The sequence below is a fragment of the Pithys albifrons genome, chromosome 15, assembly GCF_047495875.1.
Source record: "Pithys albifrons albifrons isolate INPA30051 chromosome 15, PitAlb_v1, whole genome shotgun sequence".
NCBI classification, from domain to species: domain Eukaryota; kingdom Metazoa; phylum Chordata; class Aves; order Passeriformes; family Thamnophilidae; genus Pithys; species Pithys albifrons.
The window spans coordinates 13,267,485-13,293,945 of NC_092472.1; the positions used below are offsets into that span (position 1 = coordinate 13,267,485).

The 26,461-nt window shown below is 47.7% G+C and overlaps 2 protein-coding genes across 13 annotated transcripts in view; one reads left to right on the forward strand and one right to left on the reverse strand.

Moving 5' to 3' along the window:
• Positions 1-107: 107 nt before the first annotated feature.
• FAXDC2 (fatty acid hydroxylase domain containing 2) lies at positions 108-17,158 on the forward strand. 9 transcript variants are annotated; one of them, XM_071569925.1, is made up of 12 exons: positions 328-2,730; positions 2,822-3,016; positions 4,164-4,275; positions 6,905-6,972; positions 8,072-8,119; positions 10,756-10,847; positions 10,952-11,049; positions 11,740-11,861; positions 12,177-12,382; positions 13,303-13,408; positions 14,359-14,525; positions 15,542-17,158. In XM_071569925.1, exons 5-12 carry the CDS (start codon positions 8,072-8,074, stop codon positions 15,696-15,698), a joined length of 996 nt encoding a protein of 331 aa, XP_071426026.1. In that variant the 5' UTR covers positions 328-2,730; positions 2,822-3,016; positions 4,164-4,275; positions 6,905-6,972; the 3' UTR covers positions 15,699-17,158. The 9 variants fall into 9 exon arrangements, with proteins under 9 accessions (XP_071426030.1, XP_071426028.1, XP_071426026.1 ...); XM_071569927.1 differs by lacking the exons at positions 328-2,730; positions 2,822-3,016 and adding an exon at positions 203-267; XM_071569923.1 differs by having other exon boundaries at positions 328-3,016.
• The window catches only part of LARP1 (La ribonucleoprotein 1, translational regulator), a 46,904-nt gene continuing 37,228 nt past the window's right edge, over positions 16,786-26,461 (reverse strand). For all 4 annotated transcript variants that reach the window (XM_071569917.1, XM_071569916.1, XM_071569918.1 and 1 more), the window contains 8 exons: positions 25,844-25,967; positions 25,054-25,259; positions 24,859-24,965; positions 24,318-24,469; positions 23,903-24,047; positions 23,558-23,667; positions 22,926-23,053; positions 16,786-22,374 (listed from right to left, as the gene is read on the reverse strand). In XM_071569917.1, the coding sequence (XP_071426018.1) occupies positions 22,153-22,374; positions 22,926-23,053; positions 23,558-23,667; positions 23,903-24,047; positions 24,318-24,469; positions 24,859-24,965; positions 25,054-25,259; positions 25,844-25,967 (1,194 nt within the window). In that variant the 3' untranslated portion in view covers positions 16,786-22,152. The remainder of the gene's footprint in view (positions 22,375-22,925; positions 23,054-23,557; positions 23,668-23,902; positions 24,048-24,317; positions 24,470-24,858; positions 24,966-25,053; positions 25,260-25,843; positions 25,968-26,461) is intronic.

The following is a 26,461-nucleotide window of genomic DNA, read 5'->3' on the forward strand; positions in this document are numbered from 1 at the left end:
GCCCCCCCCGGTGCCGATAATGGGCTCGCCCGGGCCCCCTGCGCTGCGCGCGGCGGGCGCGTCCAAAGCCCACGGGCGGGGGGGCAGAAGGGATGAGCGGTGCGGGAGGGAACCTGCGGTACAGGCGCCATCGCGCCCGGCGGGGCCGGGAGCGCTCCCGGCATGGGGAGCCCCAGCGCCCCGGCCCCTCGGCACACGGGCCGCGCCGGGCCTCGGCTGAGCGTCCCCGGGAGGAGCAGCGGCCGCCCCTCCCTCACCACAGGGGAGGTGAGGGGGGTCCCCGTGTCGGGGTCGGGTCCGAGCCCCCCCGGGGTCCCAGGCCGGGCGCGCAGGGGGGCGGAGTGGGATGAGGGGCAGTTCTCCAAGGCCCACAGTGCGAACCACCCCTCTCCTGGCACGGGTTGCTCCTGCGGTGCAGCGCGAATCAAACGCATTAGTTGACAAGTTCTTCTGCAGGAGCATAGAAGTCTTACAAGTCCTTTTAGACTTTTAGTCTGCCTTCTGCTGTTCCGGGAACGGAATTTAAAATAGGTTAGCAACAGAAGGCTGTATGTGGTGTAGCAGTATAAGCTAACTGTGGAACACGGCCACCAACACTTGCTTTGCTGGCTGATGCTGATGGCAGAGAGGCAGTTTGGAAGCTTGTCTACTGTTTAAGTTTGGATAGTATTTCCTTTAGACTGTGGGCCTTCTGGACAGGGTGGCATCTGTTATAAAATATATATGTGTCTCTGTATATAAATATATATATAGATATAGATATATGTTCTGGTACTGGGTTATCTGCACACCTCTTGGGAGTCTTTCCTCTCACTGAATCTCAGCTACTTTTCCACCTATTTTGATCAGTGCCTGGAAAAACAAGTCTTGATATCTCCCACTTCAGACACAATTCAGTGTCTCAGTTTTAGTGCTCATACTCTGGCAGAAATGTAATACCAGGAAAGAAGAGTTTTCTTCAAGTGCTTCTCTCTGTCAAGTGGCCCTCCTGCTGTCAGCATCTTATGACATCCCATTATTTCATGTTATTTTGATTCAAAATTTATCTTCATAGGTGACAGAGTTACTGTTTTGCCTTTGCTCTGCAGTCTGGCTGTTGTGTCTCTTATCTGTTGTGCAATATGCTACATTGGCAGAAAGTAATCATCTTTCTTCCCATGATCACTTGAGTTTGAGATTTCATGCAAGAAAACACATTATCAAGTAAATTCAGCAGGTTGAATTCAGCACTCTGTAAATACAAGGTTAGATTTTTTATTTCCCTAAAGAGTTCAGAGTTACAACTATATATGTAATTTTTCTTGCTGATAAACCCAGTGCTTGAAGGTACTTTGAATCCAGGAGGAAAGAGAGGATGCATCTTCTCAGGACGTTGTAAATACCTGTGTCTTGGTTCTCTCACAAGAATGTGTTGGAGGCAATAACCACCTGTGATAAATTACACTTGTAGTGTTGAAAAATTCCCCTCTAAAAAAAGCAGTTTAAGGATTTTTGCAAGTACTGGTCAGGAGAGCTGGAGACGTATTTTTCTCCAGGAGATCAGAATTTGATTTTCCAAGCATGGCTGATTTTGATCATGGCTCATAAAGACAAAGAATAGCTGGAAAATGCACCTTCCTCTTTAAAATGGTCCTGTTGTTTTTGTACTTGGAAGTTACCTCCAGGTCCAGCATTCCAAAGAATCCTCACACCCTCTTTATGGTTAAGACCAGAGTTAAAAGAAAACCAGTTTGTGTGTGCAGAGCTACATTATGAGGTGGAATAAAGCTCAACATTTTCACACTGGGGATCTGGAGCTGCTTGTCCTGGATTATGCCCTGCAAAAACAGCTGTTCCTTTCCTTTAGAGCTTCGTCACAGCGCCATAAATGAGGAAAAACCTTAGTAATGGAAATCCTAAAAGATGGATTTTTATCTTCCTGGCTGTTCTGTGGTTCCACAGATGCTTCCAAAGGCACCACTGCAGTACTGGGGGTGGCCATGTGTGCCCTGGAGATGGTTAGAAATCTGGTTCAGGGAATTAGGGAATAGCTGTGCCAAGTTCAGATTCCTCCAGAGGTGACCTCAGCACTGTCTAGAATCACCTGAAGGGAAGTTCTGGCCAGGTGGGGGTTGGTCTCTTCTCCCAGGCCCTCAGCAATAAGACAAGGGGGCACGATGGGCTCAAGCTCTGCCAGGGGAAATTGAAGTTGGAGAGCAGAAAAAACTTCTTTGCAGAGAGAGTGCTCAGGCATTGGAATGGGCTGCCCAGAGAGGGGGTGGATTCCCCATCCCTGGAGGTTTTTAAACCGAGATTGGCCGTGGCACTGAGTGCCATGATCTGGTAAAGGGACTGGAGATGGACCAAGGGTTGGACTTGATGATCTCGGAGGTCTTTTCCAACCCAATCCATTCTATGATTCTATGATTCTATTCTATGATTCTCTTCAGTGTTGAAGGAACTATCAGTGTGGGCTTGTGCAAGCCTAAAAGATGCTTCAGAGATTTTCTCCTGATATTCTTTTCAAACAGTGAAACAACTGGTGACTATTAAAAACCTGTGGAGAGTGATCAAAGGTGTTAAGCATCTAATCAAAAAGCTTTTCAGCTGAGGAGTCAGACTGCTTGAATTGCTCAGCAAAGGTTGCACCAGCCCTGGAGTGTCTGTGGTGGGGACACCAGTGCAGGGCCCAGGGCAGCCAGAGAAGCAGCTGATCAGTGACAACACGTGCCAGACACGTTGCAGCAGAAGGTAAATGGCATTTACATCCCTGTGGTGTAATGCCATGAGCTGTCACGTCCCTGATGTGCTGAGCTGTCTGTTCCTATGATGAATATTTCAGAGATCACCCGTGCTGGAACTGAACAGTGGTTAAAAAGAAACACCCAGGTCTGTGAAATTCACTGTCTTATCATTACTTTTGTCTGTTGGATGAACTCCCACTGCAATCTCAAGTCCAAACAAAGATCAGCTCAGGAAATCATCCACATGGCACATACCCCCCTTGAAATGCCCATTTCCACTTCCTCCTCTGCACGTGAGTACATAGTTTGAAGGAGTCACATTCCTCCCTGTTGAGTCTGCTGTGTGTGATAAATATCAATTAGTAGCAATAGCTGAGAATTACAAATTTTTTCCCTGCTGGGGAATAGTTGGAATTAGTCAAGAGAAAGTGTGGATGGCAACAATCAGTGTGACATCCTAGTCAGGCTTGCAGCCCTCTCTGCAGCTTCAGCTCTGCTGGCATGAGATGCTGCTTATCAAACAAGACTCTGTGTTGCTTCACCTGGGAAGGCTGACTGTGAGGCAGAGATGATATTCCTTTGTTTTCCTCATGTAGAAAAAAAAGTCTGCAAAGTTACAATAGTAACACCAGCAGTTCTCAGAACTTGTAACAAGGCACTGTATGTTGAGTAAGTAACAGATTGGGGCCACATTTGCATAATAAAGATCAATATTACTGTAAATTACATCTTGCTCTCTGCAATACCATAATTACAGACCTTATGGTCTGTAAACATCATATTTAAAGACAACTGAGGCCAAGCACATGCCAACCTGTGTGCATCTCCTCCTTCCTCAGGGAACCAGTGGCTGTAACTGGTTGAGGACACTGTAGGAAGTGTCAGTGTAATTTATAGACTTAGTGCAGAATGAAAACTGAACTGCTGCTTTTTTGCCAAATTCCACAGTAACCCTTGTTGCTTTTAACAAATACACCTTTGACCCATTGGGTTGGTCTCTGAGTTACTGAATTATAAAAACTACTCTTTTAGGGTATGGGTGGCTTTTTTATTCCCAGGTACAATGAACTCTTGATGTAAAACTCTTACCTGCAGAGATGTGCTGAGTAACAGCACACAGGCACGAGGAACACTGCCAGCACTAACAGTGGCTTCACATGACTAGTCTGGGAGGGGACAGTCAGCTCCTGCTTGGAAACACACCCCTGGTGCCTTTGCCTAAACCCTCATAAAGTTTCCACAGCAGTACTGAAAGGTGAGGAGTTGAACTCTGGGCTCTGAATAGACACAAAGGATCTCTCCATCAGCAGGAGGTGAGCAAAGAATGGGCAGCCAGAGTTCAAGGGTGTAGTAGCTTGAAAAGATATGATAGAAACTTTGAGGAAATCATTAAAAGGCAATGTCATGTGGCTGTGTGAAGTCCATTGTAAGCTTTTCTAGGAACAGTGGTTGCCCTCAGATCCAAGCAGGGCTTGGTAGGACATGAAACACGTCGTCTAGTCCTGTGTCTGTCCACACAGCTTGGTGGATATGCAGCTCCTCAGGTGACAAGGTAAGTGCTCCTATGTTTTTGTTTCTATGTGTATTTTCTTGGATAGTTGCAGCCTTTTCTCTCCCAGGAGCAGTTTCCACTCTCTGTACACTCTGAAGTTGATGCCAGTGAAGGAAGGTTGGCAGCAGAAGGTTCAGGTGTAGCAGTACCCAGTAGGTCGTGGTGGGTAAAAAAAGAAGAGGGCACAGTTCTCAGGTATTACACACAAAATAGTTTATTAAATCACTCCACGAAGAAAGGAAAAAAGAGGTAAAAGTAAAAGCTAACTCTAACTTCAAATTACACAATATATATTGTAAAACCTCACTCATAGCCAAGTTTTATGGGTTTTATCACAGTGTTTATAAACCTTATTACAGCTTTTAATTGGATGACACTTTCTGCACAGATGTTTTCTTTGCTGTGAGAAACTTATCTCTTTAACAGTCTTTTCTCATGGGCAGCTTGTCCCAAAACCTCCTTATCTCATTTTTGGTTTTGCTACCTTGCTGGTTTTTCTCACAGAACTAATTGGATTCTCAGTGTTCACACCCTCGTACTAAAAGGTACCAGCTATGAGGCCTCTGACACTGCTACAGGCCTTTTCTCAACTCAAAAAACCTTCTTTATCCCCACACTCAAGCAGGAGGGCAGAGGGAATGCCAGGTGGGCAGCCAGAGCATCACAGCAGGTGCAGCTGTTCCTGTGCAGGCCTGACTGGTGCTGTCAGGAGGAGGCAGCTCAGTGGGGGCAGCACAGGCAGGAGGGCACCTGAGGGGCCTCAGCTGGGGGTCTCTGGGCACCAGAGGTGTGAGGGGACAGCAGAGATGGGGTGTAAAAAATGACGCATATGTTAAATGTAAAAATTACAGCAGTTCTTTCCTTTTCAGATTATATTGAGCATTGTAAAACATGACTTAGACAAACACATTTGCTGGTCCCTGCAGTGGGAAGTTCACTGAAAACAGATCTGTGATTTAATGAACACTTACTGGTGAAATGAAGTTATATATGAAAATAATAATTTAAAAAGTGTATTAGAATTCTATTTTGACTAGTGTGTGTTTCCTTTTTAATTTCATGAGACTGTTTGGGAAAGCAATTACTTTTACCATAGGCTTGAGAATTTGGTTTAGTTCAAATTTGGTGTTAACTAATTTGAAATAACTGAAAAGAAACTTTTTTTTCTTACTCAGCACTAGTTCTAGCTGATATTTGGAAATAGCTGCAGGCAGCTGAGAGCTTCACTGGCTGATTCAGGGATGTAAAACATGCCAACATCAGAGTGGTGCCAAGCAATTGAATGGCTTTTTTGTTTGCTGAAACAACCATAGTTACATGAGTGGTTTTTCAATGTATTTGGTGTATTCGGAATCAGAAGAGACATTATCCAACAATAAAAAGTGTAGGTAATTAGATATTGGGGAAAACCTAATCCATCCACATTTATCTTGGTTTAATGTAAATAATGTAAAGTTTTATCCTGAAATGTGGCTTAATAGAGGTTGCATATTGCATTTTACACATTAATAAGTGTTACTTATTACTGTTTTCAGCTCCCTGTTGGGTGGTTGTAAAGATATTTGCCAAAGGGCAAATAATAGCAGGTATAACAAGGAGAATTCTGAGGGGAGAAAATTACAGTGAAGGTTGTCAAATACTGGAACAGATTTCCCAGAGAAGCTGTGGAGTCTCTCTCCATGCAGACACTCAGCTGTTCAAGGCTCTGAACAACCTGTTAAGAAAGCTGGAATGGAGCAAAGCCTCAAAAAGGAATGGATTATTCAAGCCTGACATATTTCAACCATTAGTAGGAGACAGTGGGCACACCTGCCCCAAGGGGACCTGTGTGACAAGATGGGCATATGGTGCATGTTACATAACAGATGTGATGGGTGGTCTTTTGAAAACTATGATACGATCAGTTTAAATTTATCCTGGGGCAGGTTATTCAGGCTGTTGTATTCAGGCCAGCAGGTTACTTGCAACTGCTTCTTACAGGGATTCTTCATCGAGTATCTCATAGTCCAACTGTATTTTATCAGTGGTTGGCAAACAAGATAACAGAAGAAAAGAGGGTTGGCCCTGGTAGCTCACCAAGTCCAATAGTGATGAGCTCCAGGTCTGGGGAAAGACAAGAGGCCCTGGGACACTGAGTTCCCAAACACACTCTCATTTTAAGCAATAGCACCTCAGGGCACCTCTCACACTGCCTTTTTTGGCCAAGGGCGACAAGTGAGCTTGGGATGGGTTTTTTTTTTACAACTGCTACCAAATGTTAGCAGTTCCCCAAGGAGTAAATCCAACCCTAGTGTTGCAATAGGGGGTTGGGAGTTGAGCTCATGGTTTCAAGTTTCAAATCACTTTTTGCCTGATTTTTCTTTTTTCCTTCTCAGAACTGTTTAACATCAGTTTCTTCCGCTAAAGTGTGTGGTGGGCTGTGCTTGTCCTTTTCTGTCCATTAGTAAGCAGGAAGACGGTGTGTAATCCTTCTGTCTCATGCTCTTTAACCTGCATACTGATATGTAATCTGGGGAAACAGAGCTGGAAACACCTGTAAATAAACAGAGTTGTATTTGTAAGAACCCAAAAGGCTATAATTTCAAAGATAAACTATAACCTCCTGGCTAATACAGGGACTTCTTTTTAGCAGTTTATTCCTCCTTTCTGAAACGCTGCAAGAAGAGTTCTCCTGAGAGGCTTCCCTCCATCATAAAGGTAATACAGTAATGAGTAATTTTCCAACTGTTTGTACCTTTGACAGGTGCCTTTGACCCTTGTCTGTGCTTCCCTTTGTATCTCAGGTAACACATTTTGCCTATGCTTGAATATTCTGCTGAATATGAAAAGCAAAATTGATCAAACTCTGCAATCCTCAGTAATCTGGCCATCATATTATTAGAACTTGGTTGTTTGTTCTTAAGGATCACGTGAAGCCAAGAAAACATTAAGGAATGTTTTTTTAACTTCTGCTAATTATATTTGGTGGTAAGAGAGCAACAATATCAAAACAGCTACACAATAATCCCTAGGACAGCCAAAACATGGCCTGAAATAGGGAGCCCTTCATGGCTGTGGCCAACAGTGAAGCCCCAGCAGCTACTTAAACCTTGGTATGATTTATTTTTTAATTTTTTTAACAAAACCATCAACAATGTGTCAAGCCAGAGCCAAATGCAGGGAGATTTATTATAAGGTGGCCCTGTATCCATTTAGGACTTTAACTTTCTAATTGACCACAGAGGGACTTGAAGCAAAGATGGTTTTCTCACCATATTCTTGAGCTGTAACTTACAGTTCATCTGTCACATGAGTGAAGGTGTGGGGGGCTCTACTTTGTTAATTCTTTATGGCACAAACTCACTTTGTTGTAGTTGGATTCTTGGTTTCATCTATGTTAATTTAACTGCCTCTTGTCTTTAAGGAACAACATGTCCCCCATGATCATTTCCTTGCAGCCTGGAAGGGCTGGAGTTGCTGTTGGGTGTAGTGTATTCCTGTGCCACAACACACCAGTGCCACAATCAAAAGCTTTGGGTTTGGCTGTTCTCCCATTTTTCTTTGTTGTCCTTGCATCCCTGTTAGTCTTCTGGGACATTTCTAATTCATAAGGAAACAAGGGCATTTTAATTCTCAAGAGCTCAGCTTTGCTCAGTGGTCACCCTGAAAGATGGAGTAGGATAGGAAAAGGCACAGAGTAAATACTTTACACTGTTGCAACTGACTGAAAGTTGAGAGGATTTTGTGTTGTCAGCAGTGTATTCTTTCACTCTCCTGCTGTACAAAGTTCACTTACTTGGATCATCTTTTATTTCAGATGAAAAGAGACTCTGGATATTCCACCATGGCTGAGCAGCAGAAGCAGGTAAAGGCTCAAGACCATCTTTTAAAGGAAGCATTATCCAGGTGCTTTGGAAGGCTGGATGTGTTGAGTCATCATCTAAGTGAAGTGACAGACACATCCATGTTCTGATCACTTCAGCACAGTTAGCAGCTCATCTCTTATCACTGCAGGGACATTTCCCCTGCATTTTTCCCTTCCAGGGACTGCAGCTACAGCAGCAAGTGAGGAAGGGCCTGTTACCTTCGCTCCCCCATAACCACTTCATTGGGCCCAGACCTCAAAGTGGTTCCCAGCTGGTGCCTCAGTCTCTTTACTTCAGCAGCAGTAACCATGTTCTGTACTTAAGGAATTTGCCAACTTCTACAAGCCCTTTAAGGGCAAGAACTCAAGCAATCCATGAATTAGTGCTACTGTGCTGGAGCTGTTGGCATGAAGAGCAACAGGGTGTTAAGCACTTGGACTTGATGAACTAGATTTTTTTTATATGTAAACTCTGCTTCTCCAGCTCATGTAATTACAGTGTGGGATTTACTCATGTAATCACTTCATCACGTGCAATAAAAGCACAGCCTCAAAACAAAATAGTTCCTAGCCAAAGGGCTTTTATAATAGCTGAAGAAATGAGCTACTCTCAGGCAGGACATGCACAGTGTCTGGTATTAGGAGTTACTAATTTTTGAAAATCCTTTGAGTTCTTCAGCTGGTGGATGCTGAAGTAACTGGAATGTTATTTTGTCTAACTAAAAATTTTGACACTTTTAAGACATCAGAATTTTTGTTTGGTATGTTCTTTCTTCATTCCAGGAGAAAAAGTATTTATAGGATAGGATTCTGTTAAAAAGCTCAAAGCTTTTATAGCTTTTGTAACTTTTTTTTTAAAGAATATGTAGGTGATGTTACAGGGTCTAAAGATTGAGTCTTACCTCAGCAGAACATGGATGCAACTGGAAGTATGAAATTGCTAAGAGAGCAAATCTCCAGCCCAGGATCCAGCAGGTACTATCTGAAGCTGGAGCAGAGACTTTTGCCAGCCTGGCCTTTGCAGTTCAGCACACCCAGTGATAACACTGGTAACTGATTGCATTGTTCTAATGCAAACCTGTAGGGTTCACAGACATCAAGCTGTAGGGCAAGAGTCCTGGCAATTAATTCCTTCTCAGTTGCTCACTTGATTAAAAAAAAATGTTGATAGGAGGAAATAGTTGTTTGTTTGTTTTAATAAGGAATGTTTCAGTGCTAATGAGCAAAGTTCTGTCCTGGGACAGATAAATATTGCTGACACATTTAATGTTCTGTAGCTGTTACAGAATCTGAAAGCCATGTAAGGAGGATTCCTTTATATTGCATTACCCTGAACCACCTGCATTCAATCTTTCTCAGTTGCCTCTCTTGTTTGTCCTCCCTGATAGGAGATGAGCAGGACAGCAGCTATGAATCACACTATTTCTACTCCAATCTGTTTGTGCAGCACAACACTACAGGAAAAAACAGGAAGGACAGAGGAATGAAGAACACAATAGCTGGATATTATATAATATTATTTCAGAATTGCATTGATTTTTAAAAAAAAACATCCCGCAGATAACTCATGTCCCTCAGGAAAACCCAAACTAAGATTGCTGAACTCCAGAACCAGTTCCAACTTGGGCTACTCTAAAAGGCAAATCATTAATTATAAGTTTGCCACATATTTGTTGCTTTTTAAAATATACTTATTCCTCGAATCAAAAGGTCTCACTGGTAATTTTCTGAGTCTTGCAGTTGCTCTGTACAGTTAAAATCCTTACTATGATAAAAAGTCCTGCTAACATTACAGCTGCCCTTATGCTGTACACAGGAATACTTCAGACATAACATTTCTGTGATGTGACTGAAAGCAGAGATTTAGAGAACTTTGTATTTCTGAGAAGCGGAGTGTTTTAGCTCCCTTTGATGTGCAGTTGTTCTGTACAGGTGGCACATGATGCCTGCTGGCCACGTTGTACTTTCAGCACTAGAGCCAAGTTGAACCTGTGATGGCCTAAAGACACAGCAAAGTAAATTATGGAAGGAACGGTGTTAAAGCTCTGTTATACTTGAGGGAAAAAGGCAAGTTTCTGGACACCTGGGCAATGGGCTTCACAATGGGCCTTCAAAGCAAAGAGAAATGTTGAGTGGAGAGGTTCTGGATTAACTGGAGCTGTTAACCAGGTCATCTGAGCACAACAGTTCTTGGCTGCTGTGGGGAGAAAGCATCCTGGGAAGGAGGAAATACTGAAGGAGGGAGGTGCTGAAGTGGAGCAACATTCCTTACCCCCAGATACTTCTTTCCCACTGCTCTGAGTTATCCAGAAGCCCCTTGTATTATAGTTGTCCAGGTACTGAGCAGCATGCCAAATAAAAACAGAACAGGAAAAATCAGCGCTTCTTTCTCTCCCTTTGGTTATTCCAGAGAAATTCCACATCGGTGACACATCCAGCCTCCAAGTATGGCAGGTGGATGTGTGTGTACTCCCTGCTCAATTACACACAATATTCCATAACAGCTTTGTTACTGTGTTCTTCAGAGTGTGTGTGAAACAAAACAGGCCGTCACAGGACTGCCTTTACCATTGCAAATACCAGAAATGCCAGAGCAGGACTCAACAGCATGTGCTTACTCTTGTTGTTTCTCACAGGAAGAGAAGCTCTGGGATGCCTTGAAGATCAGTGCCTATGTCTTCAGTACAGGCCTGCTCATGTTCACTGCCTTAGTGAACTTTATTTCATGGTAAGATTGTTCAAACAAAGTGGCTTGAGGGGAAACTTTTCTGTGGAAAGGGAGAAAAAGTGGATGACAAGAAGATGGGCAACCAAGAACTCTTATTTCCACAGGTTTATGCAGAGTATAACTTTAGGCGATTTCTGGCAAACAACATGGCTGAAGTTCTACAACTTCTTTGAGGGGGATGAGTGGATGATCTTCCTCCTTGGTGAGTTTTAACAACACTCCTCTGTAGGAGAAACCATTCGTGTATTACATGTAAAAGGGGGACTGGGACCTGCCTTCCCAAACTCCATAATCCTCCCACAGAAAAGCACTGGCTTGGAAGCCAGAGGCAGCTGATGTGGTGCAGCTGTTCTGCCTTTGGATGGGGTCATCACTAAATCCCCTAAAAATCTGATCTTTTTACTGCTGTTGAAATGCCTTCCCTGTGAAGATACTTTGCTCCTGCAAGAACTGAATGACTCAGTAGAACTAAACTAAAAATTTATGTAAAATTAGTGGATATTACTGTTGCTGTAGCACCTGTAAAACTCTTCCCTGTGATTAACAGCTGGTGAACAGAACTTACAGGCACCTTGCAAGGTTCTAGGGATCAACTCAACCTTATCCTACTTGTGTTTAAGAGCAACCCATAACAGAGGGGCCTTTTCTTAGCCTCAGTTTTCTCAAGTTTCAACCTATGAGACATTTGTCCTCTCTAACCTCTTCCCCATTCTTTAGGTCTTACCTGGATGTCAGAACTTAACCATATTCCATTTTAAAACATCTCAGGGCAGGTCTTGGCACATCTGGCTCCCAGCAAGGTCCACTGGATATTATGCCAGTGTATTTTGTTTCTGATTTGGCCATAGCTCTCAATTCATTCACACATCTCTGCCCTCTCCTCACGCCACAGGGGCTGCATTGGTGCCTGCACTTGCTTTCTGGGGCTTCAATGGAATCCTTATGGTGGCTGATATAACAGGAAAGCCAACTTTCATTACTCGCTATCGCATTCAGCTGGGCAAGAATGATCCTGTAAGTACTTCCCACTCTGCCTCTTCTGCTGGCTAAACACTTCCTGCAGTCTCTTAGGCCAGGAATGGGGAGAACCTGTTATGCTTTTCTCCTGCTACCAGGTAGGATTTTAGGAGAGTCAAGCCAAGTCTTGTATATCCACTGCAGAGGGAAAAGCAGATCCTGTCACCAGGCTACTGATCAGATCTGGATTGACAGCTTGTTAAAGAGCCAATCCCAAAACTTAATTGCCTATAAATCTTAAAGCTTTTTATCCTTCCAGCTAAAGTTGTGTTGCTTCTGACTTTGCCTCAAGTCCCAACTTCTCTTTTGCAGGTGGACACGAAGAAGCTTTGCCAAGCCATCTACACAGCCCTGGCTAATCAGTTCCTTATCTCCTTGCCCATGCTCGTGGCCATGTTCCACATCATGAAGTGGTGGGGCAACACCTTCAGCAAGGAATTACCCACTTTCCAGTGGTTTCTTGTGGAGCTAAGCATCTTCACCATAATAGAGGAAATTCTCTTCTATTATACACACAGGTGAGCCGAGTACAGGAACAGGACTCTGATTTTCCTCCATGTCTTAAATCATGCTCCTCTCCTACAACAGCAATAATCTCAGTCCCTCTCTACTACCAATCTTGTATTTATAGGGGAAAAGTTACAAGTCTTGAAATCCACCCTTACAACATGAGGCTTTGGTACTGTCAGTACTTAGAGTAAGGAGAAAGGGGTAAAAGTACAAAGGTGGAACAGCTTAGAAGCTAAGGAAGAAACAAAACAGGCAGCTTTACTCAAGAGCTGTGTTCTTTGAAAAAGTGAGACTGAGTCTCCTGAAAGAAAAGAAGTTCAAAAGGTCAGTGACTGATGGATCTCCCGTTCCCTTGTACAGCATCTGCAAGACAGAGCCTAACTCCCAACACTGCAAGATTTTCAAGCACTGACACCAACACTAGAGGACAAAGCTAAAACAAGGAAGAGAAAAGCCTGCAAAAGTCCCTGCAAAAGCAAGCACAGCACTCTCAGAAATACACAGGTTTCCCTTTTAGACAAATGCACCCAAAAAAACATTTCTTATGAAGGACTCGTGGAACCAAAAATTCTGACTCTAATAGTTGCCATTTGGAAAAGTCAAAACAGTGAAAATATAAAGTGAGTCTTCCCCTAAGCAATACTCCCAGATTTGAGCAAATGAGTCCTTCAGGGACTTTGATTTATGGGATTTATCTGGGCTAAGTTCAACATCAGCCAGTGGACACATCAACTGAGTGAAGTCTCAATACTACAGAACGAGAGAGAGCATGAGAAGCCAGGAGTCCTACACTCTTATTCCCAGCTGCTCTGAAATCTTTATGTGAGAGGAAATATGAGCAAGTCCCCAACAGAAATTCTGTGTTCTGTTACTCTATATTCTTTTCTGCAGAGCTCAAAACCTGCCTTTCTCTGTTTGCTCTGCTTAGGCTTGTTCACCACCCAGTCCTGTATAAGCACATTCACAAGATGCACCACGAGTGGACAGCCCCCATCAGTGTGGTCTCCATTTATGCTCACCCAGTAGAACACATAGTAAGTAAATTCTTTCATAGTTACCCTCCATTTGCTGTGTGGAGTGTGATTTCCATGGGATTGGGAGGAGTGGTAAGAGAAGCAAATGTGCCCTTATATGCTTTCTCCTTCGGAAGAGGAATCTGAGCTGCGTTTCCAAGAAGCTTGGCTATAGGGAGGTTGCAGAACCTGATTATACTGGATAAGGAATTGACTAAATGGGGCTTCCTTGAGCCCAGAGAGGAACTGGGAGCACAGATGATGCTTTTGGCATGAGATGTGGCACTTAAGAAGTCTGGGTTACTGTGTGGACTCAGTTCTGTCAGGATTTTCATGCGGGTGGATGGGATCAGTGTTTGCAGGAGTGTCTCCCAGTGCTGCTACAGCCACAACTTCTCAGAAGACACACCCCACCTTCAAAAGGTTCCACTGAGAAGTCCCATCTCCTGTTAATACTAGTCTTGGGCCACAGCACCAGCTCTGAGTCTGTGTGTCATGGGCAGGACAGAGTGAGGTGATGCAGATCATCACATCGCTGTGTGTGTCCATAGGACATACCCTTTTACAGTGAGGTTTGCCAAGAGTGGCATCAGCATTATTCCAAGGTCAAGCTGAAAATCCTATCTCAGACTCCAGGATGATTTACTGGAATCATGCTGCCCTCACACCCACGGATTAGTCTCATGTCTAAGTTCTACTACAAGCTTAGGGAGCTGGGGCTATGACTGGATTGCAGTTAGTAGAACTCTGTTGGGGCTATGACTGGATTGCAGTTAGTAGAACTCTGTTAGCCCTGTAATTATTTCTTGGATGATTATGTAACTTTACTAAGGTGTTTGCAGAGGGAGCTTCCCTTTATGTTGTTTGCACACAACTAATGTTGTGCATCACCCAGGTGACACAATTCAGCTCCTTAAGGAGAGTCTGCCAGTTGTGGAGCCATTAATGAGGTGGTTTGTTCTCATTTCCAGCTCTCCAACACGCTGCCTGTCATGACTGGCCCGATGATCATGGGGTCTCACATTGTTTCAATCTCAGCGTGGTTCTCCCTTGCTCTTATAACAACAAGCATTTCACACTGTGGCTACCACCTGCCCTTCCTGCCATCTCCAGAGTTCCACGACTTCCACCACTTCAAGTATGTCTGGGTACTGCTCAGCTTCCCTTCCCCTTCCTTTCCCTCCTGCCTGCACTCCCACACTGCTGATGGGCAGAGCTCATTTCCAAGTGGGTTTGCACAGCTCATGTACAAGCAGAGCAGCTCTGCAGTTCACTTGATAGCAGGCTGAGTGCTGCTAGTTCTTACAGCAGTTAGAGAGATCAGGATTTCAAGGGACTCTAGCCCTGTCAAGGACAGTTCTCTGCAAGGCTCTTCCTAGAAGTTTAGAGGACACTGCATGTGATCTAAAGACAGAGCAGGGGCAGGTCACACAGGTGAAATAAACAGGCAGGAAGCCTGTCTGTCCTTCTTCCTTGCAGTGCAATTAGTAACACTGACCAGGTAACACCTTGCACACACAATCACAATTAACCCTTCCTGGCAGAGCTCCCAGCTTCCTCCTATGCTGGAGAGAACAGTTGCAGCAGGTTGTTCAGGGATACACACCTGAGCAGTGGAAGACTTGCTCCCATCTCCCAGATGTGTACCAGATTCAGACACTTCACATCTGCCCCTCCTGCGGATCCAGACTGTGGGACAGTTCATTCCCCACCCAAACGCCTGGCAGCACCAAAAACATGGTGTCAGTTCTTACCAGTCATTTCTTCTGAATTTCAGCTCATTTCAGGACACAGATGCAGATCCAAGATGCTCTCTGGGCATAGTCTGGTGTCCCAGCACTGGAAGCACAACTGCTCCATGTTCCTGGGCAGCTGGGTCTCAGGACATGGTAATACAAGTGTCCAGCTGCTCGTGCAGCACTGAGATGCCTGGGAGAGACAGAGCTACTGCTCCATGCCATCATTCCTGGGTAATGAAGGCAACAAAGAGGGAAGCTGCATGAGTTTCACCCAGGCTTCAACTGAGCTGCCAGGGAGACTGGTGCAGGGGCAAAAATCACAGACAGGTTACAGGGCTTCCAAAAGAATTGAAATAGGAAAGGCAAGGCAACCTCAGTAATTTTCCAGTGATATTTATCTCTGTCTGGTTCCCAGGTTCAACCAGTGCTATGGAGTTCTGGGAGTGCTGGATTATCTGCATGGCACGGACAGAGTGTTCAGACAAACCAAGGCCTTTGAGAGACACAAGGTCCTCCTCGGCCTCACACCGCTCTCTGAAAGCATCCCTGAGGAACCCAAGAAGGCTGAGTGAACCAACCCAGCAGCTTTTGCAGAGCCCAGTGACCAGCAGAGTTAAAGACAATGATTTATGCTAATTAGTATTTCAATTGGGAAATGAGTTACTGTTCACACATAACAAAACCCAAAACTGAAGGTAAATGTGCTGCTGGAAATGACTGCACATTTGCTGCCATTATTTTCTATCTAAGACACAAAAAACACCTGCTCTAGAAATCTAAACAAAATTTAGCAGTTTGTTTAATTGCTTGCACTGTACCTTGGTTCCAGCTGCCTGTGCATGAGCCAGGTGTGTTCTGGCGAGTTCTCATTACCGAGGTTTCAGCACCAGTGTCCACAGGCAATGCTTTGGCCTCTCTCAGCAGCACTCACTTCTATAGAAACACCAGCAAGATCACTGTTAACTACATGTGATAGGATTAAAACCGCTGTTTTTTCTGAGATTCAGAGCACCTGGGATATGGGATGTAATCTCATGGAAAAAAAATCAGTGGTGCCACAGCTTTAGAAACTCTCCCCTGCACATGCAGGAGGGGCCCAAGTCCTCCAGCAGAGTCTCTCCCAGGTCTGAATTAGGGGTGTTATGGCCTCATCACTGTTCCACAGTCCAACAGCTGCAAACACCGAGTTTCCCTTCATGGGACAGGGAAAGAGCTGGGAGCTGATGTGCTACATGCCATCACCTCCTCCTGCTGAGCTTCATCTCCAAGAAACAACCAAAATTCCACAATGGTAAATTATGGAAAGAGACTTTCCAAGGAAGGCAGTGTCCCTGCTGTCCTGAGCTGTGTGGAGATCAGTGAAATGCTCTAAGACATGCATGCATATCCCCAAGAACCTACAGACCCAGAGACATACTGTGAATTTTCTCAAGGATCTTTTCAAGTTTTAATGTTGCCTGGGGGCCTGAGACAAAAACATCTCATGCCCCCACTGCTGGAGCAGCCCCCTGAGGAGGGGACATGCAGCATTAACTGTGGAAGTCAACTCACTTCCCCAGCCCTCCTCCAGTCCCTAGAGCCACACAGGGATGAACCTGGCCTGTTCATCAGCTCACAACTACCTGGGGAGGGCAAGTCAGCAGAACAGAAAACCCAGGCTGCATTGTCTTTTGAAGTTTTTATTTTTATACATTTTTTTTGTATTAAAAAGGAAAAAGCATAATTACCACAAATTACAAAGGACTAAAGCATTACTAGAATAATGAACCACATCAGCCTAGAAAGCAGATACTCTGAATAATATTAATGTTATAATACAAGCTCTCATTCAAGTATTTTACATTTTTCTCTTTTCCTTTTATATGTGATGATGATCCTAGCACATGGGTCAAAGATTATGTACTATCAACAGAGATGGATCATGTACAGCGGGCCGTATTAACAAGATTTTCCTCCCAAGTGATACATGGTCTGTGATGAGTCATTTTAAGTTTGTCTCTACAATAAATGCAGCTGAAGAAGGTTGCACACACTTTCTAGTTTTGGGAAACAGAAGGCTGAGGTTGGACATGTGGAGTTTGAGAAGGGCCAGCACATCGAACCATCACCCCTTTAGCTCCAGGTGAGCGAGCAGAGGGCTGCACTTGCTGAGGTGCAGCTCAGCAGGGGTTTCTGAGCCACAGATCCAAAGGTTTCCAAACCCAAAGGAACCAGGACAGGATGGGTGGGAAAGAGCGGGAGTGGGGCTGCACCAGAGAGGCTCAAGGGACCAAGTGGCACCAAGGACCCCCTCCCATGAGGGCCGTCATGGGCACAAGCGCCCCTGGTGCAGGGCTGACACTGGAGGAGCAAGTAGGGACGGTGTGGGGAGCTGGGAGAACCCCAGCACACCCCACAGGGGCCTGCTGGCACCCAGGGCACTCCCCACTCCTCTGGAGCTTCCCACCAAGGGGATGTGCTTGTCACAGATACATCGGTCCTATGTTCAAGTGTCTGCAGAAAGTGAAACTGTAAACTACTCCTGGAAACGCTGCCCTCCAGCCACCTGCTCCATACCACCAAGAGGAATATTTGCTTAAACAAAAATTAATTTATCTGTTACCTGTATTGGAAACTTCAAAAAAAGCCAGTGAGGCATTTAACATCAAGTGTAGCAACCCTCTCAAGAGGAACCCAGCATCCATTTCGAACAGTGACAAGTGACATAACCAGCCTCAGAGGAGACAGGAGACAATAAGCATTGCAAACACAGCTTGCTACATTTACAGTTTTCCTTTTTTTTCTTTTTTTTTTCCTTTAGATAAAGTAACTGGAAAGGCATTAACAGCTAGAAGGCCCCCTCTGCACTGCCATGCAAACACGTGGCAGGACACTGAGGTTAAACACATCAGTTTGTTACAGTACAGTCGACCAGTCCCGAGCAGTTGCCGAAACTCGACGGACCCCAAGGGCTACAGTGAGAAGCCACTGTTGGGTGCGAGGGGGCAGCAGAAGAGGGACGGACAGACAAAACAGAGCAGCAGCATTATGACTTTTTAATTTTTTTTTTCCCAAATAAGCAAGAAAGCCTCCTCTGAAACAAACCTTCTACCTCTGCTCCCGACTCCACACTAGAGCTCTGTACCTGTTACAGTCAACTGCATCCCAAAGACGAGCTGACTTTAACAAGGAGTCCCAAGCTGTGGCAGCCTAGGGGACCTCCTGAGAAGAGGGGCAGGATGGGGAGCACTCCTCTTACTCAGCTTCTTCCAAAAGCGGCTGGGGCTTCCCCCAGGCTATGCCAGTGGCTGGGCACCAGCACCACACAACCCTTATGAGCTGCAGGACAGATCAGCGCTCACAGGAGCACATGTGCAACCACTCAGATCTCTAAAATAAGTAAAAAACATGGTGGAGGTGAAGAATCCAAGCTAAAAGCAAGGCCAAACTCCCTCCTCTGCAGGAGGCCAAGAGCTTCCTCAAATACAAATCCTCTTTGGACAGCTGTCCCTTGGCCCAGCTAGGACATGAGCTGTGTGTGATGCCTCGTGTGGCCAGGCATTGACCACCCATCCAGCAGCCATGGCCACCACACAGCACAGGGGTGCAGGACACTGCCCCAGGGAGCTCCCTGCCCTCTGCCACCACCCACCCCTGCATGGAGCACGAGTGAATGGCTCTGTGTTCCCTTGATCTGGAGGAAGACAGGTGGGAGCAAGCAACAGCTGCCTCAGGCTGTCAAGTCCATCTTTCCTTTGCTCTGTCCTGCCTGCTGCTGTCCGACGGACAGTAAAACAAGGCACACAGTCCATAAACCTGGAGGGTGGTGGGATCGCTGGGATTGCTCTTCTGACCCAGCTTCCCCTGGGAAACAGGTGCACACACTAATGTGACAAACCACTCACTTGGCAGAGAGAAGAGGGAAAACTCTTCCATGCCAAGACTAGAGTCTCAAGCTCAGAAATGAAAATATTATTTAAAATCAACTCAGATTTGGGGACATTCTCAGGGAAACATCCTACTTCTTCTACCACCCAAGCAATTCCAGTCTGCTCCACAAGCAACAACTCCACAGCAGAAGCTCATTCCTCCTCATTTCCTATTACATTTGTTGCTAAAACACAGACAATTGGCTTGAAAAGAGAACACGCACTGACAAGAGGAGCACAGGACACTGCAACGGGGCCACCTGTGCACATCCAGACCCACTTCCACTTGCAAACAACCAGCAACACATCTCCAGTGTCCTTGATCCAGCCTCCTCCTTCCCAAATCAGGGACAAACCTGGTTACATCCGTAACCTCAAGAGATCTGACTCTGGCTCACAAGAGGGGAAATCCAGATATAACAGTCGCGGCCACAGCACTGTACAAGTGTTACTTTTTGCCCATCTTGCCCAGTTCCCACCCCACAATCCCAGAGCGCTGCTGCTGTAACGGTGCATCCATGGTCTCACGCAGGCCGGCCTGCTGGAATCCGGCCTGTGAGGGGTACCAGCTGCAGGTGACATGGCAGGGGTGGGCAGACCAGGGCAGGATCACACCACCAGGAAACAGCAAAGTAGCAGCTCCCCAGCCTTTCAAACCCAGCTGTGCTTTTTGTTCCAGCAGCAGTTCACAAAGCTGCTCCGTTCTAGCCCAGCTCCCCCACCAAAACGGCAACCTCGAGGCAGTGTCAGTTTGGGAAGTGATGACCTCAGCCATGACCCAGTGAGCAGCCTTGGCCACTGCTGACCAACAGCTGCACTGTGCTCCCCCTCCTGCTTTTCAGCTCCTGACTGTTCTCACCCACCTGTCCCACAACAGCACAGGGACAGAGCTGAAGAGATGACTCTTCGCAGCTCTCAGACACACCTTTGGATCAAGTGGGTCCTTTGCGAAAACACTGTTTGGTACCAGCTTGTGATGTTGCAGAGAGAGTAACACAAGGAGCTGCACCTTTGGAGTTGCCCTTTGTGTGCCCTCTCCACACCGTGGAGGAGCACATTCTGCAGCACACGGGACGGAGCACTGTGGCAGCAAGGCAGGTGGTCTGGCTGGAAAGGAACATGATTTTCCAGTGCTGCCACTGGAGCATCTCCAGAGACAGCACTGGAAATCTCAAGAGATCTCACCCCTCTGACACACGCCCCTTGCAAAGGAACCAGCTCACAGGCTGGGGAGGGTTTGCCTGCTGAAGCAGGTGCTGGACAGAAGCATCAATCAAGTAAAAATGCCACAGCAGCTCTGCAGCCACCTCCTGCCTCAGCCGAGCGAGAGCTGCACGGTGTCATCTCAGCCCTCAGAGGCACACAGGGACTGTGCCCTGAGTGGGAGACTCCAAGCAAGACATGGCACACAAGGCCAGAACTCTCCTGTGCCAGGCAGGTCTGCTGCTTGCCCCTGCACAAGTCCCACCAGCAGCCCTGAGCCAGTGACTGCCGTGGGACAGGTTTCCTAGGGCTGCATCACTCCCTGTCAGGCTACAGCAAGAAGCGACACCAGGGACACTTCAGACCTCCCACTCGCTCGCAGCAAGGACCAGTCCCTCCAGCTGCTGTGACAATCTACCTGCTCACCCCCCAGCCACGTTGGAAGCACAGACTGGAGCAGATCAACCTCCTGCCCGGAGAGGGCCAGGGGGTCTGAGCAAGGTCATGAGCACATACAGTCGCTGCTGTGAGGAGGAGGCTGCCACGGTACAAACAGCAGAGTGGCTTCGACTACTGCGTGAGCACAAGTCTTGGATTTGACTGCCCTCAGCACCTTCCCCTGGAGACTCAGGCCTGGCAGGGAGGCTCCGAGCCGGGGAAGGCTTCCGAGCGAGCTGTGGGGTCAGAGGAAAGGCCGCAGGGAAGATCAGCTCGGCAGCAATGCGGCGAGGAGTCTCTGGGTGTGGGTGGGGCCAAGAGCCCAGTGCACCTCAGGGTGCAGGAAGCCAAGCAGCCTCCCCAGTCCAGCTCCACCATAAGGCAACTTTTTTTTTCTGTGTTTTTGGGGAGGTTTTGTTTTTTTTTGTAGTTTTTTTTTCTTCAATAATATTTCCAAGGAAGAAAGCAAAGGGAGCGGTGTCTTTTTAAAGAGTTTTTTTGTTTTTTTAGAGGGGTTTGTGGGTTTTTTCTGTTATGTCACTTTTTCCAAGGGAAAAGGAAGAGAAAAGCTCCTTCAGCAAAGTCCTGTCTTTGCATGCGATGGGCATTCCTGGGGCAGTGGATGCACCGTCCACACAGGCTCAAGTCCACGTGCCTGTAGCCTCCCAACCAGCCCATCCTCACAGGAAGGAGTCAGAACAAGCCTATCCTTGGCAAAGGTCCTTTGGTTGACTTCCAAATTGTCCGTGAGGGAAGGGAGAGGTGGACAGAGGGAAGAGCCAGACCCTCGGGAAGGTGAAGACGTTGGGGAGAAGGGACCAGGAGAACGAACAGGGCGATGCTCCTGCCGTGGTGGTCGGTGTCGGAGAGACACCGCCGTACATGGAATGGGAGACGTCAGCCGGGTCATGGAGATCAGAGGCTCCGCAGCATCGTGGCACGCTGTGGCTTCGGTCCCCCACTGGAGAACCTCGCTCCTCCAAGCTTCCTGAGCGGCTGCCCCGCAATCCGAGGAGGGACACAGAGGGGAGTCGTTGGGGCCACACAGAGCAGACTTGTTTTGGTAAATCCAGACGAACTTCTAGCAATAATTTAAAACTTGATATATATATATAATAATAAAAAAATCTCCCCTTTCCAACCCAGCCAGAACACATTGTTTTTGAAGAGACACTAAGACATGAGTGTGTGCACAGGAGGTGAGGGAAGGAAAAGGAAAGGGTCGGTCTGCTGGGAGCGGGTCTGGCTCTGGTAAGGGTTACAATAGCAAAATGGTGTTTTAGATGTAGATAGTCTTTGCTTTCCAGCCACAAGAGAAGAAAATCATGTGCGTTGAAGTTTCTCCCAAGCAGCCTATCCCTGGGTACCCACCTTTCCAGCTCCCTTCCTGTCCCACCCCCTCATGTCTCACCTTATCCAAGCCAGTCCCCCACCAACCCACCCCATTCCCCGGCAGGAAGCAGACGCTGCAGCCTCTCTACTTCCCCACTGTCTGCGACTCTGCAGCCGATGGAGCAGGGGATTGCTGGCTCAGGTTTTTGGCATCCTCTTGTGCAGGCTGGTTGGGTGAGGCGTGGGCTTGGCTGGATGGGCACTGGCTGACCGTTTTGCTGGAAGACTGGGATGGGTAGCGCTTCCTGCCGCCATCACCTGACGTCGTAGGGTATCTCTTGTGTCCACCTTCCTCCCCCATGGGTGGCTGGAAAAAAAGTGCCTCAGTATCAGTACAGCCTCCTAAAAATGCAGGTGCCCACCCCCAGTATCAGGGAGAAGTCTTCCTGCAAGCCTCCAATTGCAGCTTCTCTCCCTGACCCATAAGGAACACACATACCCCAAGCACTCAGCTGCCCTCTCCTCAACTTCCCTGCCAGATTTGCTGAAAGAATGATTGACTTCCAGTCAAGCACAATGGTGACAACCTGTTCTCAGGCACCTGCTTCCCACAACAGGGGCACAGTCAAGAAGTCTGAGTAAAAGCTCCACACAATGCTGGCTCTACTTAAACTATCAAGGCTTCCCCCTTTCCTTCTCCATCCTCAGTTTAACAGGGAAAACAGGCTCATCCAGCTCCCTCATCCCACTGAGTGGATTTACAATATTCCAACCCTGCAGATTGTTCCTGGCCCCGATGCAATGACAGGAAATGACAGTAGATGTCACTGCCCCTCCTCCCATGGCTTGGGGATTCCCCCAAATCCTCTGTCCTCTGCAGGGGGCCATCACTGTGGTGCAGGCAATGTATCTACTCACATCTACTCGGAAGTCCTCGAGGCGCTTGAACTTGCTGAGGTATTCTTGTAGTTTGCTGTTAATGTCCAGATTTTTGGCTTTGGAATATTTTAAGAAGGCCCAGAACTTTTCCAGCCCATAGAGCTGCCCTGGAAGGATAGAAAACCAATGCAAATGTCAGCAGGACAAAAACCAAACCAGATGGCAGACACCTTTCCTCCAGGCTTCCCTACAGACCCTCCTCCAGTGGACACAACCTAGGGCAAGATGAAAACCTGGAGGGAAGCAACTGCAACAGTCTTGGGAAGCCCCCTTGACTTGGGATGTCTCCAAGCTCACCTGACCTGGTGGTGGCAAGGCTCAGCCATGGCAGGGCCTTGAGAAATCCTGCATGAACTGGTGTGTCTAAAGGAATGCCTTGGGAGAGTTACAGCCTCCCATTGCCCTCCTCTATCCCACAGGGCTCAATGACCGTGAGCATCCACTGACCCTCTCCTGTGAAGTGAGCAACAAGAATCCATCCCATCACCACAGCACACATTAATGTGCAGCACTATGTGGCTTGCCCAGAATGATGAAAAGAGGCCCAGGGGCAGCCATGCTGCTGGGCTACATCACTGTCAATCCCAAGGGAGGCCAAAGGAGGAACCTACCAGCTTCGTAATCCTTGATGGTCTCTTCTTGGAAGTCCTTAAATATGTCTGGCCGGAATTTCTTCTCCAGCCCGTAGCTGTAGTATCTGAAAAGGCACTCCAGACCGTACCTGGGAACAGAGCAACATGTGAGGCTCAGACACTGATACACAGAACACATTGCAGAGAGGCTCTCAAGGCAAGAGCACTGGGAGTACCAGCAGCAGGTGACTGAGGGTGACCCAGACCCATATTCAAGCAAGGCAGAGCGGTACTGCCTTTATTTGCTGTGAGCCCTGCAAAAAGCCAAACCCTTCTTCCCTCACTCCCCTCCCACAAAAGGCTGCTCAGCTTCTCCCCTCCTACCTGTATCCCTCCTTCCCATCCTCCACAGCCAGTTGCTTGAACTCTTCATACATTTTCTTGTTGAAGTGATCTCGGAGGAAGAAGGACCAGAACCGGAAAAGTGTGTTCATCTCCTGGGACTGACCAATGCCCAGTCGTTTCCGCTCTGTTTTGGGAAAAGGGGATGATTACCAGGTAGATTCTCTCCATGGGAGTCAGGGGCTCATGTATAGGAGGGCCCTGTGGCACTGTGACAACACACAGCCCCAGTGCTGCACACCCTGAGCACAGCCCATGCTCTCCACAAACCGTGGGGACACATCAGCTGCCAGCAGGGCTGTCCTGCAAGGCCCTGCCCATGGCCCTCTGGCTGCTCCTGCCCATAACACAGCGGAACAGGGACACCCTGCTCCACCCCTCAGTGGGGTGTCCCTACCATTAAGGCAGCGCCGACGGTACTTGTGGTAGACGTGTTGTGTGAAGCCATTCTCCTTGAGCAGCTCATGTGAAGGATGCTGGAATTTGGGCAGGGACTGTGGGGTGCAGCCGTAGCTTCCGACGGCCGGAGTCCCCTCCGAGGGGCTGGAGCTGAGCATGAGAGAGATGGCTGTCAATACTCTTCCCTGGCACCACCCAGATAACAGCAGAGTGGGGTCACACTCCACCCCACAGCACCCGTCTGTTGGTCCCACAGACTCCCTGTGACTGTCTACCCTGGGCTTCTGGCCAGAGCCATGAAGTAGCCTCGTGGGAAGGAAACCAGTGTTTTTAACAGAGTCTCATCTCACTGTTCTCCAAGGCTTCAGATTTTCCCCAAGCCCTTCCAGGAGGTGCAAGTTTGGTCCCAGTCCTTTCTGCAGTCACCTAAGAGGAGACCTCCTCTTCAAGAGCAGATGCCGCCTTTCCCCTTCCTTCCCACACACATTCCCTTTCCCATTTCTGGTTCCCCCCTGATCCTGCACATGTGTCTCTGGTACCTGATGGAGGCAGTTCGTGGCCTGTGCTCCCGAGAGTCCATCACCCAGCCAACGTGGCACTCCATGGGAGGGTTTGAACTGTGCCTCGTCTTCCTTTTCCGTGGAGTCTGCAAGACATGGTGCATCAGGGATGTGTTCCCTTCCTCCCTAGGCCCCAGCTCCCATCCCACAGCCCACCTTAGCATCTGGTCCCACCTTAGCATCTATCGTCCTGCCCTCTTTCACCACTGGGTAGAACCGGGGCGTCTGTGTCGGGTCCTTCAGCTGAGGCGTGCGGGGGGTCCGGGGGGTCCTGGCGTTGCGGTAATTGGGTGATTCTGGTACAGTTGTAGGCAAGGACCGGGCGATGGTGGAAGGCTCAGGGACTCCAAACAGCTTGTTGGCCAAAGCATCTGTAGGTACTGCAGGGAGAAACCCCCCCACCCAAGGTCAGGCTGAGCTCTGAGCATGAGCATCACTACCATCTGGCAGATGGGAAGCAGCAGGGGCAGGAATGCAGGGGCACATCCCAGCCCTCCCACACAAGCAATTTCAAATCCAGCATGTGACCAGCTCGGCCTGAAAGGCCAAAGCCTAGCAGCAGACCCAAGTATGCAACTTCCAGGGATCTTTGCTTTCTAATGGCAAACTGCAGCAACAAATCACCTATGCCCAAGAGAAAGACATGGCATTGGGTGCCACACACAGGCAAACACAGCCCAGGCAGGCAGCTGCCTTCCATGTACTCAGAGAGGGTCCAAGAGGAGTATCACAGGAGGTAATTACATCCAGGTCTGCCAAGCCTTTTTCACACCCCTATTATTGCACCTCCTCTTTTGGAGCCCCAGAACACTCATCAGGAAGAACACTGTTACTCTGGGAATGATAATACCACATGCCTGTGGCCACAATTCCTTCTCTTCAGCTGCTACCCAACCTCCAAGAACCTCTCAGCACATGGAACAAGGACAAATTCAGTCCCACCCATTCATGCCCCATCTCTTACCTTGCTGGAACCTGGGGGGGCCTGGAGGGACTTCCTGGTTTGGATCCACAGGGGGCTCTGGGGTCAGGGTGTCAAACTGCTCCCTGCTGATCATATTCACCTTCTTGAAGTTCTCCACCTCTTGCTGCATTGGAGGAGAAAGATGATGAAGCAACCGATTCCCTCTTCTGCCCTCACCCCATCACAACCATGGCTCTGCCTGTGCAACAGCCACAGTGCTGAGCCCTGAGTGCAGCCACAGGGCCTGGGTGCCCAGAGCTGCACAGGGGTAGAAGGGAAGATGTGGCACAGAAAACTGGGTGCTGCACAGCCCAGATATGAGCCACTTGCTGCTTTCAAGTTTCCAGGGATCCTCCAAGGCAGCTCCACTGACCAGCACTTGCTTCTTTCAGGCTTTTACCAACCTAGTTCTGTGTTGGTGCAGTGAAAGGCTCAAGGTGAGCTCGCTCAGTGACCTGTTCTTGGCCAGGACACCCCTGCCACTGCTACGGTCTTGTATCCCTAGAGCCCTCTCCCCACATCCTCACAGCCATGCTGGCATTGGGGCACAACACTCCCGTGTATCTGAAGGACCCATACCCACAGCACACACTGTCTCTTGTCACCTGCTCTCCCCAC